This window comes from Rattus rattus, chromosome 10 (assembly GCF_011064425.1).
Source record: "Rattus rattus isolate New Zealand chromosome 10, Rrattus_CSIRO_v1, whole genome shotgun sequence".
NCBI lineage: Eukaryota > Metazoa > Chordata > Mammalia > Rodentia > Muridae > Rattus > Rattus rattus.
Genome location: NC_046163.1, coordinates 65082006 through 65094667, shown reverse-complemented (window position 1 = coordinate 65094667; position 12662 = coordinate 65082006). Strand labels below are relative to the sequence as shown.

At 45.4% G+C, this 12662-nt stretch overlaps 1 protein-coding gene across 1 annotated transcript; it reads right to left on the bottom strand.

Annotated features, from left to right (window-relative positions):
* Positions 1–392: 392 nt before the first annotated feature.
* LOC116911285 (putative ATP-dependent RNA helicase Pl10) lies at positions 393–3823 on the bottom strand. Its single transcript, XM_032915192.1, has one exon. It carries the CDS (start codon positions 3404–3406, stop codon positions 1427–1429), a length of 1980 nt encoding a protein of 659 aa, XP_032771083.1. The 5' UTR covers positions 3407–3823; the 3' UTR covers positions 393–1426.
* Positions 3824–12662: the final 8839 nt, after the last annotated feature.

Here is a 12662-nt window from a genome sequence, read left to right as displayed (position 1 = left end):
TTTAAACTATATATACATGCATACAATATATATGTATATATAATCTACATGTTTCTGAGCTTATATAAACGATGTAACCCACTCATTGACCAATGATGGTAGGTATCTATTCCATAGCAGTCAAGTAATTATTATCTAGGTATTCCAGAGACAGTAAATTGATAGGATGTACTAGGACATACAAGACCTGAGAAAAATATTGGAGAAGGTGACTATATAAACAATGTGATTTTAAAAATTCATCTCACCAAGTGTGGTGGTATATGCACTTGGGAGACAGGAGGAATTTCAGGGCCAGTTTCAGATACATAACTAGTTAGAAACTATCCTTGGGTAACATGAGAACCTGTCTCAAAAAAACAAAAACAAAAACAAAAAACCATGATCCCATGTGAGATGTAGTGGTTTATTGATGACGTTCTACAACAAATGGGTAGCGAATGAGAACAAGTACACATTTGTTTACTGTTCCGTCATTATACATGGAAATTCCATCAATGCCTACTCAAGTTGAGGAACTATTTCTCTGTATTCTTTAGTTTCAAATATCACATCCTTGGCTATCTTCACACCTCCCATCATAAGAAAAAGTAATTCTCTACTCAATATCCATGGTTTTTCAAAACCTGCTTGCATTAAAGAATATAGACCATTTCTTCTATGGTTTCTTGATACCATTTATTTGGAGCTGTTTAGATCCTCTATGTCACGGTACTAAGCATGAATACTGACTAGTGACTCCCAAAGGCTGCCACTACATTTCACTGAGGATGACTACTAACAAAGGATTAAAGTACACAGGAAAATAAAAATGCCATTGCATTTCCTGGTCGTGCTAAGTTTAGCAACTAGAACTGTACACTTAAACAGGTATTTCAACCATAACTACTCTTGAACCCCTGGGCTGTTATACATTTCCGAAATGCCATCCTTCATCCTGGGCCTCACCCCTGCCTTTCTCAGAGTACCTAAGGAATACTTAAGGACAGTCCCATTCCCATAATAAATACCTGTCCCTTTCTTTGTTTTCTTAGCCCAAGTTCAGAAAATTTATTTTGTTAAAAAAATTTGATATCTTAAGCATTACTGAGCCAACGGGACATCAGAATAAAAGTTGTCTAAAGTAAGGTACAGCACATTAACAAACAAATGATCCTTACTCATGAAGTTATAAATGCAGAGTAGGATGGGGGAGTAAGAGGAGAGTTAATCCAAACTACAACAATCAAGTCTTTAAACCACCTTCTGAACGGGGCTTCTGGATTGTCCCTTTCTTCTTCTCACTTTAAGCTCCCTTAAAACGTATTCAGAGGGGAATCACAGGCGGCAATGTGCTGTGAGTTCTTGAAGCTATACAAGGTATAGTCTGGCAAAGTTGCATGTGGTGGTTTCTGTATTTGATAGAGTGACCTATGGCAAAGCTGGCTCAGTTACCCCACCAGTCAACCCCCTGGGAGCTATAATTTCCTCCATATCCATCACTATTGTAAAAGCCTCCATAGCTACCTCCACCAAACCCTCTGCTGCTGCCATGGCTGCCTCCACCACTGCGACTGTTGCTAGCACGGCCACTGCTGAAGCTGGAACTGCTGGCACCGCTACTTTGTCGATAGTCTCTAGCACCAAATCCTCCACTAAATCTGCTCTTGGACCGTCCACGACTGCCACCCTTGTAATGATGTTCAAAAGCCATGTTTTCTAGCCAAGATGGCACTTCTTGTTTTGCTTCAACAAGAAGATCCAATAAATCTTTGGTAATATTTATGTTCCTCTCGTTGAAGAATGAGGTGGCAAGGCCAAGGTTTCCAACACGACCTGTACGGCCAATTCGATGCACATATTCTTCGATGTCACTAGGCAAGTCGAAATTGATGACATGTTTCACATTGGAAATATCCAGTCCTCTTGCTGCTACTGCTGTAGCCACGAGAATTGGACTTTTTCCTGATCGGAATTGGTGAAGGGCCTCTTCCCTATCTCGCTGAGATCGGTCTCCATGAATACTGGTACAAGCATATCCTTCATGGTATAAGAAATCCTCCAGAGAATCTGCACCCTTTTTGGTTTCCACGAACACCAATATCAGGGAATCCTTGCCTGTCGCATTCAGGAGGTCAAGCAGAAATGACCGCTTGTCTGCTTCTTCCACCCACACAACTTTCTGTGTGATGTTCTCAGAAGTAGATCCGACTCTTCCTACGGCCAGAAAGATATATTCATCCAAGAAATCCCGAGCCAGCATCTGTATTTCCTTAGGAAAAGTAGCGCTAAACATCATAGTGTGACGGACACCTTTTGGAGGCATGGTGTCTTGTTCAACTATTCTTCGTATCTGAGGCTCAAAGCCCATGTCCAACATTCGATCCGCTTCGTCTAACACCAAGTATTTGCAGAAGTCCAGTCCGATCTTTCCTCTCTCCATCATGTCCACCAGCCGTCCTGGAGTAGCTACTAACAAGTGACAGCCACGTTCCAAGTCTCGAATCTGCTGCCCAATATCAGCTCCACCATAAACCACACAAGGTCGAACTCGAGATCGGTATGAGAATTTCCTGGCCTCCTCATAGATCTGCACTGCCAATTCTCTGGTCGGAGCCAAAACCAAGGAGATCGGATACTGTTTGCGACGCCCATACTTTCCATTCTCCTTCATGGCCCTCAAAGCCTCACCTGGACCATCCGTATAGATCTGACTCAAGATAGGTAGAAGAAAAGCTGCCGTTTTTCCAGACCCTGTTTGAGCACAAGCCATCAAGTCTCTTTTCTCCTTGATAATAGGAATAGCATGCTTTTGTACCGGAGTTGGGCGTGTATAACGAGTGAGCTCGATGTTTCCCATAATAATTTCTCCCATCTCGACGTCGCTGAAACTTTCAATATGTGGAGGGCAGTTATTCCCTGTCGCTTCAACTGGAATGTCATCATATTTCTCAAAATTAATCCCAGTATTACCTCCAGAAAAGAGCTCCTGTTCCAAGCGTTCGCTTGGTGGGAGTGGTTTAGACCAGTCATCCTCGTCTGCTTTGTCACACCAGCGACTGTTCCCGCCCCGCTCAAATTTGCCAAAGCCACTTCTACCTCCACGGCTGCCAACGCCCTCATAGTCACTCCGCCCGCGGTCATCAAACCTTCCCCTGGAGCCACTTCCGCGGTCGCTGAAGAAACTCGATTTGGCTCTCGTGTCACTGCGGGAACCAAAGCTGCTGTAGGCATCCTTGTCTTTACTCCACCGTGAGCTGTCTTTGTCGTAGGACGCTTTCGTAGCCTCCCTGTTCCGCAGGTGAGGAGGGATGTAGCGCCCTTTGCTGGCTGTGCTTGTCCCGCTCTGGCTGTCTGGAGACGTCAGGTCTAGGCCAGCCAACTGCTGGTCCAGCCCGAGCTCATCTTCCTCTGCCACATGACTCATCCCTGAAGAGTACGGAGAACTCAGGGGTTTACCTCTGCTGAGCTATGGTTTCACCAGAGGTCCTCTGGGGGAGAACGGTGCTTCTGGTGGGCGACCTGATTCCCCAAAGTCCGCTCTGCTGGCGCCACCGGCCTCTGGTCCCTCTCACGGCCTCTCTCCAGCTAACGCTATGGCTTCTGCCCCCGCTCCTGTGCGCCGATTTCTAATCTCGCGAGACTTCCTGGTCAGGCCCGGAGCGCCATCGCCCGCGATGCGGTCACAGGGCCCGCCGCCCTCTCAGACTTACAGCGGTGGTGGAACAGCGATCGATTGAGTTCATAATGGAGTTGGATGTGCACGGCAGCCCGGAGTCCAGAACACTGATCGACCGCTGTCCTGTTTTCGCTTGAACTTCACCCTCCCCTCTTCTCCGCGATTACCCGTGCTTTGGAAGCTCTCAAGATCTCGCGAGAACTCTGCCCTCTAGCAGTGAGGCCTTGAAAGTTGTTGTAGGCCCCTTGGCTCTCCGGCTGCTCACTGTGGCGTTTGTGTTTTTGTTCTGTTTTGGGTTTTGTCCTTCCGCTCTCTCCTGCGCTCCACCTTTTCCCGTAGTTTCCAGGCTGTGGGAGTTCTCCGGTTTGGTTAGCCCTTGCTTTCTTCGGGCGCAGCCTTTCTGAAATCGGAGTTAGGCGGAAAGAGGCCCAAAACCAAGAGGGCAGCGGGTCACGTGGCCACAGGTGTCCCGTGGAGTGGCCATTTTGTGCAGTAGGAAACGGTTGCTTGAATACAGTGTTCTGAATGGGGGGTGGGGTAAGGGAAAGGGGCGGTTGGAAGCCAGGGTGGGGTTGGGGGAGGCAAATGGGCGTGAAGAACGTGTTTTCCTTAAGACCAAGTAAGGACAGAAAGCTCGAACCTGTTGACCAGGTGGAGGGGGGCTCCCCAGAATTGCCCAGACCCCGCTTGGAAACCATGGAAAGGGCGCTGACGTACCAGTGGTAACACTGGTTCCACAGAGTAAATGACACACAGAAGCCAGCTGCCCTGCATCTTGTAGGGCCGGGTATTCAGAGCCCTTAAGTCCTCAGATCCAACCTGAGTGGGATTCACCCCAGATCAGCGACTTGAAGTGGGCCCTACTCCTGATGCCAGTTTTGCATCTCCCTGGTGTGCAGATTGCTGGGGGACTCCTGCTCTGCATAAACGAGACACCCTGGGCATCCTGCTTGGTATGGGGCAAGGAGAGAGGGCTGGTGTATCGCGAAATAACTCCAAATGGGTGATTTGGGCCAAATACTGTTTAAAAGATGTAGATTTGACCATGGGTTCCCTTGGAGGTCTAAGGAATGGTATGTTTGAAATGTGGGCTACTCGGTTTTGTGCAAGGTTTTTATGATTTGGAAAGATGGCTCAGTGCTTAAGAGCAGTTGCAGCTCTTGGAGAGGGAGACTTAGTTTCCCAGCACCCACATCAGGTGGCTCACAACTGCTGATAATGTTAGCTCCAGAGGAATGTGATGCCCCCTTATGACACCTGTACCCAAGCAGTGCACATACAAAAAAAGCAAGCAAGCAAGCAAGCAAGCGCGCGCACACACACACACACACACACACACACACACACACACACACACACACACACACACACACTTTTAAAGCGGTTTAATAACTGCAACAGAAAAGATCATTATTGGTTTATTTCATAATAGACTTGTACATCTTGCTTCTGCCCTAGTTAGAATTTAGGCAAAAATAACTAATATGACACTATATATTGAATATGATGTATGGGGAACAGAAAAGAGTAGACGAAGGATGTTTGTTTTCATGGTTTCTTTTCAGATCTTTAACACCACAATGGACAGCTGAAAAAAAATGAAGCCAGTATACCCAGGAGAGCAGAGATCAAAAACTTAGACAAAAAAGTGATTCCTTGATCTCATTAACTCTCAAGTCTGTCTGACCTTTGAACCTCTGAATTACATGAACCGTTAGGTCCTTTGTATCTTTATGCTATTTTAAAATGTATGTTTAAAGTTACTGAGAACACAGAGACTTCAACTGACACCAGCATGGGCTACTAAACCAGATTTAGTCAAAACTGTTCACCATAAGAAGTGTAGGATAAAGGGCCAAAACGTAAAACACCCTGACCCTGACTTAACCTCAACCGGGAGACCAGGGCCCAGAAACAGAATCCCACCAAAATCCACGAGCTTATTCCAGAAACTCACCTACTCCTGAGCACAAAAACCCAACAGTCCCTGATAGGATGTCCCACCCCCACCCCCACCCCCACCCCCACCCCCGCCCGCCAATCCCTGAACTCTCTTAAGGTCAAGAATTGAAATCCAACCAATCCTCACCTTGGAAATCTCTATCCTTGAAAGCTGCCCCCTTGCCCAAGAGACCCCACTGCCTTCTGCTCAGTTCCGTGCCGCTGCTCTCCCAAGCAGAGTCATCCACCCTCCTGAGGTTTTCCTCCCAATAAGTCTGTGAGGTTTGTTGTGTGGTGTGACTGCAGTCTTCCTTCTTTGATTCCTGATTGCCAGGATACTTCTGGAGCAGAGCTGTAACACTTCTGCTCCAGCCTTGCTTTGGCTGGGAAATCTTCTGCCAGAGCAGAAATGTTACACTTGCTTTGGGGAACCCTTTCCTGGCAGCTGGAGCAGAGCTGTTACAAGAAGGAAATAGTAACAACTAGGAACTGGGTATACTGCTTAAAAAAACTTTGAACTTAGGGAGAGAAGAGGGTCTTTGAGGTAACTAGGTGAGATGAGTAACTTATTTCTGAATGTCCTTGAATCTCTACTAACATTAGTGCTGGGAACCTTCACTAGTTAAAGAGCTTCCTTTCTAGTCTTTCTGATACTCCTAGGCTCATATTTATGTCATGGTCAGGGATTTGGGTAAATGTTTTGCCTTATATTGATCCTACTCTAATTTTTAAAGTCTCCCTCCAAATAAATGCTGGTGTTGAATTTCAGGTAGATAGCTTTCAAGAATAGCTCTTTCTCTCTCTCTCTTCTCTTCTCTTTTCTCTCTCTCTTCAGCAATTCCATGTTTTGCTATGCCCCTCCCTTTGAATATATAAGAGATGGAGTGGAATTTCCATCATTAGGTTATAAAACAACCTGAGTTCATCTTGCTGGACTCTTGCACTACAAATAAGAAAAACCCAAGCTGGAAAATACAATCCGAAAGGAAGGAATCATAAAAACATACCATGTTCTGGGTTTTAAACCATAATAAAATGTGAGAGATAAGATAATAAAATGGGTTTGGCTTCAACTCTTTCTTAATCTACAAATGAAAAAAAAAAACAAAAACAAAAACAAAAAACCTTACCTCTATAGTATAAGCCAGGATCTACCTTAAGGTCTTCTCTAGGACAAAGTATAAAGCATGCACCTGGCCTGATTTTCTCCTCTGCTTCATTTGCTTCCCTGTCTGGATCCGCCCCCACCCCTACCGCCTACCCACACCCACCCCTAAGGAATTGGAGTCACTCCCTACATTTGGCTCTCAACTTCTGAACTGAACTTCTGAAGTTTAAGGGGAGGTGCTCTGACAAGGAGATTTGCTTGTCTTCAAGCCCGGCTGTGCCTTCCTTTAATTAAAAATGGTATTGATTTTTCTCTGCTTAATGATAGGCACTAGTCTGCCCTCCTGATGTTCACCACTGACAGCTTAAGTATGAAACAAAGGGCACTTATTCAGCACTTAATGCAAAATTATGACTGATTAAAAAGTGATTTATCATGAGGACTACATCTGCATAGGGTGTGTGTGTTTCTCACAGTACCCAGAGTTTGGAAGGCACAGCAGGATGCTGAGAACAGTTCTCTCTCTTTGTAATCCAGTTCTCTCCATTCCACTCTTCTTCCCTTGTTTCCACACAAAGTGGGGAAAACAATTTTCACTGAATTCAGAACCATGAAACACAGGAAGAGAATTGAGGGAATTTGTGAAAGAATTCTTTAAGAAAAAATTTACTTGTCACAAATTTAGATCTAAGGGCTGGAGAGATAGCTCAAGGGTTAAGAGCTGTTCTTACACAGGACCTGGGTTCAATTCTTAGCACCCACATGGGGGTTCACAACCTCCTGTAACTCCAGTTATAGGGTTTCCTAGGTCCTCTGGTAGCACATGTGGCACATGTGGCACATCTATGTACAGTTACATATACATATCTAAGCTTCATATCTAAGCAGAGAAAGAAAAAAACATGAAGATCTAAAAATTATTCTCAGGTGAGCCAATTGACAGTAGTTTGCATAACTAACAAAGTCTTTCATTCTGTAACCCCATACCATCCCCTTTTATGTTAATGGTTCAAACTCCTGTAGACTATATGTAAGGTGTCTAGATGTGTATATTGTGTGGGCTTGTGCACACGCACACACACACAGTGGAGTCCTTATGTATGGAATGTCCTTTGTGAATGTCCACGATTTAGTATATAATATAGAGATAATCAGGTATACAATATAGGATTACATGTAAGATTATATAATAGGACAATATATAAGGTTATACATATATAAGGATGATATATAAATAAGATTACATACCATTCTATATTATATATAGATTATATATACACTGGTGGGTGTGTGTGTGTGTGTGTGTGTGTGTGTGTGTGTGTGCATAGGGACATTTAAGATGTGGTTCCCTGAAGATTGTTGCCTATGCTGTACAAATACCTAAAGAACTGAACAGAAGAATCCCATAAGGAGAGTGTGCTCCAGTGCATGAGATGCGGTGACAAGGACCCGAGTAGGAATTCTCATCTAGAAAATAGATGTCTGGTGCAAGAAGGAAGTAGCTGGGGGTCTAAGAAGTCACAGGCTTTGCCAAGCTCTGGTTTTCTGGTTGTTTGTTTGCTTGTTTGTTGTTGTTATTGTTGTTGATGATGATGATGACATATTCTTAAATCTCTGATAAAGTTTGGGTTGCTTAGGCACTGCAGTGTAATAGGTCATTTGCTAAGTGGGGTTTATGTAAAGTAACACAAGGTCAGTTTACATTAAATACCAGTCTCTGTGATTTGTCATACAGAAGGCACATGAGTGACTTGTTTAAGGATAAAAACGATCACATGCCAGGAACTGCTCAAAACTTTAGCATAGTAATGGGACAGACACATATACACATTGTTTCCTACCATGAACCAACAGCAAAGTCCCTCTGCTAGTGGGGTCTGCATTACTCACTACATTACACTACATACATTACATCACATACGCATCCAAATCAGACTTGTGGGAAAATTCTAGTAGGAATATGTGAAGTGGAAATTTCTGGTTTCTTTGGAGACTCAGTTGTGCTGTAAGACATGGAAACTGCCTTATGAGAGGATGTTTTGCTGAGAACAGACACATGGTGTTTTTTTCTGGAAGCTGCCTGGGAAAAGGACACATGATGTTTTGCTGGAGCGGACACTTGAGAAGACACAGGCTCTTTGGAAAGAGTGTGAGTATAGCCCAGCAGACAGTGCTGTGAGTATAGCCCAGCAGACAGTAATGTGAATACAGCCCAGCAGACAGTGGTGTGAGTACATCCCAGCAGACAGTGGTATGAGTACATCCCAGCAGACACTGGTGTGAGTACAGCCCAGCAGACAGTGGTGTGAGTACAGCCCAGCAGACAGTGGTGTGAGTACAGCCCAGCAGACAGTGGTGTGAGTACAGCCCAGCAGACAGTGGTGTGAGTACAGCCCAGCAGACAGTGGTGTGAGTACAGCCCAGCAGACAGTGGTGTGAGTACAGCCCAGCAGACAGTGGTGTGAGTACAGCCCAGCAGACAGTGGCGTGAGTACAGCCCAGCAGACAGTTTTTCGACACCCCAGCATTGATTCTCCTTGCCACTCTTTGCTGATCTTCACTGGGCTTTGCTGATGCTGGTCTTCATTAAGGATGCTGTGGCACTGATTTGCCTTCTTCGTTGGTCATCGCCTGTCATTACGTCATAGAAACACACTAAAGAACTGCTCAGGCTGATTGGCAGAGCCTGGTTGTTTCTTGTGGATGGAGCTGCTGTTGTTGGTCCATGAATTTTGTCTTCCATTGGGTGGAGCTCCCTTTGCTGATTCATGTGGGCTGAACTGCAGATCTCCTGATAACAAAGATTGGAATCACCCAGAAGAACCATTTCTAACCAGGTCCACATCCTCCTCTGTCCTCTTAACCTTTCCTTTCTACTACCTCTGGTGAGTGGTGGTCTAGAAGGGAGGTTAAAATGTTTAAGGACCTTCAATAAACTAGGTTGTGAAAAAAACAATTAAGCCTACAACCTTGTCGTAGCTATTTTAATTCAGAGTAGTAGCTGCTGCTGCCTTACTGGGTAAGTCATTTAAAACATACTCAACACTCAGAATCTCCTAATGATCAGAAGGAGGACTTGCTGACGTTTCCTATGTAAGCAGGCTAGTGAGTAAGGCTGCAGGGAGACTGCCCCTGTCATGGTGCTCACCAGACTGGTCCATCAGCTTTAAGATTTCAAGCATCCAAGATAATGAACAGTGTAGGAGGACCAACTGTGGCCTGCCTCTGCATAAACGCCAGGGGGCCACGCAGCTGCAAAGGCATCTCCAGCAGGAGGACCTAAATGAGGACCGCCTGAGAGACCAAGGATTGCTGGCACAGACAATGCCAGCCAATCGGTAACTGCTGTTTAGAAGGGACGCTTTCTTGGGACCAATGGGGCAGGGGTGGAGGGTATTGAAGGAGCTTGCACGGTGTTCAGAGGAGCTTGCTCTGGTGCTTCTCACCTGCTTCCAGGAGAATGTGCCATTGATTCTGCTGCCCCACTTCATCACCAACCACCAAGGACAAGTAGGGTCAGGCAGCCGGCAGTCCAGGGCACAGGCAACAAAACAGCCCAAGCCATTACTGCCTACCACAGTCTGAGGAGACTATGTTGGAGGTCTGTACAAAATCAGCTTTCATCATTCTACAACCCCAACCCTGTGGTTTCAATTCTGTCACTTCATATCTCTGAGCCCTGGGTTCCTTTTCCATTGAATGGGTTACCACATACAGATTTAAGTAGAGATTAAGTGTGTATTTCATACAGAAGTGATCATTCAAAGCACAAGCTGATCCTGTAGTATGCACAAATGCCTCCTACCTAAATGGTTTTCTGACATTTGTTGTGCCCCAGGTATGGCTGCTAGTAGTTGTAAGTGCTATCAAACCACACTGTATACCTCAGAAAATTTTGTATCCCATTTGCTTATTTGGTGTGTGTGTGTGTGTGTGTGTGTGTGTGTGTGTGTGTGTTTACACACGTGTATGCAATCACGCTTTGGATCGTAGATTTGTGCAACCTGACTGGAGTCAGTTCTCTCCTTCTACCCTGTGGATCCCAGGGATGGAGCTCTGGTCTTCAGGCTTCGGTGGCCTTTACATGCTGAGACACTTTTCTGGGCTTCAGTGAAATGTTTTAAAATTAAAGGACAACATTAACCCGAACACAAACAGATGCACAGAGGAGGGGGAGAGAGAACACTTGACTTACTGCAATTTGCACTTTATTACAGGGATGGGATGATTTCTCCTTCATCAAACAATGTGAGTAACCATCTTAGACAGTAGCACAAAATATGTACCAGAAGGTGACAGGATGGTAAAAGGTTCTCCACAGATCTCTTTTGATATTGCTTGTACCTTGAGGGTTCAAAACACCAACTCAGCAGACAAATGACCAAAGCCTTCTCTTTCTTCTTGACATGTCACCATTTTGGTCCTGAAAATACTTGCTTAGTTTAGGCCCTTCCTTTGTAGCATAGCTAAGTCAACCTCCAGGAGTTTCTTCTCCTGGGTGGTGTCTCATCTTTCTTTCCCTTCCTTCCTTTCTTGGTTCTTCTTTCCTGGTTCTTTTTCTCCCTTCTCATCCCAGATGTACATCTCTCTGGTGGAAATCCCACTCCCCAAATGGCTGATGGCGTGGGTCTGCCACACAGTCCTGAGCATCTCTTTCAGTCACTCTGGGGCTTCCAGAACGACCAACAGCTCCAGCTCCCACCTCCTCTTGAGCATCCACACATGTCTTAGCCATTGTGAAGTTGCCTCCCTCTTCCCCTGTTCTTTGAAAGGACAGCCATCACAGAACATCTTATCACAGAATTCGAACTCTCAAGCACAATCTCAGAACAGTTTTTGTGTTGGACGCCACATTCTTTTCTTGAAATGTCCCCTTATCTGTCCTTGATGTCCTATCAATTCTTGTTCTGCCCTTTGTGTTTTTCTTTTTTTAACTTCCTCATGCTGATTTTTCTAATCTTTAATTCTGCTGACTGATCGCCTTACCTTCTTATACAAAGACATTCATAGTTCCCTGAGTTACTTCTAGTTTTTGAGACTGTCATTCAAAGATCCCCCAAGTCATCCCCAAGGTTCAGAGTCGACTGGATATCAGTTTAGGTGGTGGCAGGTGTAGAGATGTGTGTGTTCGAGTTGTGAATGGTTTGAGGGTTGCAGTGGCCACTGGGTCAGAAGAGGATGGAGCTCAGCTGGCTTTGTTGCTATGAGACACAGGAGGCCAGGAACAAAGACCACAGAAGCTGACTAGCCCCTGCTGTCACTTAGGGCTTTACAAACAGGCATGGCCAACCATGTTCTCCAACCAAGACTGATGGCAAATCAAGCTGAGAGAGCACAAGAGGGAGATGTAGGCAGATAGAAATAGGGTTGGGTAAGAAGTGGCACCCTGGGGACAGGCTGGGGTGTATCTACAGAGACTCCATCAGCAGTTTGTAAGTGCAAAGCAGGATTAAATAGGAACGAAGATGCCCCCACAGTGATTTCTCTAGGTTTTCAGGTCTAACTTCCAGAGAACACCAGACAATATGCACAGCACACACAACTGACCTGGAACCAGCCTTTGGTTCTGGATACACCACAGCTTACCACTCCTTGGTTCACTTTAGTTTCTTTCTTTAGTCCTGAAAACTTCGTAACACAACAATATGCTAGGAAATTTCTAAGCATTTTCCTAACACGAACTTTTGGAAGCCTCGTTTATGGGGCAGGCGCTACAAACAGATCTCAGAGCCATGGATGTAAACCCAGGAAAGGTGAATCCATGCTCTGAATCGCACTGCTTCTCAGCCAAGTCACACACATTCCTCAAGACTCACGCGTTGGGCCTTACGGACCGTCTCAAGGTCAGCACAGTGACAGCACCATGCTCCCACTTCACCCATCCCAGAAACACTGAGTATGTCCCTCCTGTGCCATGCCATCCTGCCAACGCCAGGGACTAGACAGACCACAAGT

Bases quoted from the DNA above. Each gene is read 5' to 3' on its own strand.
- LOC116911285 (XM_032915192.1), bottom strand. From the start codon at position 3,406: ATGAGTCATGTGGCAGAGGAAGATGAGCTCGGGCTGGACCAGCAGTTG.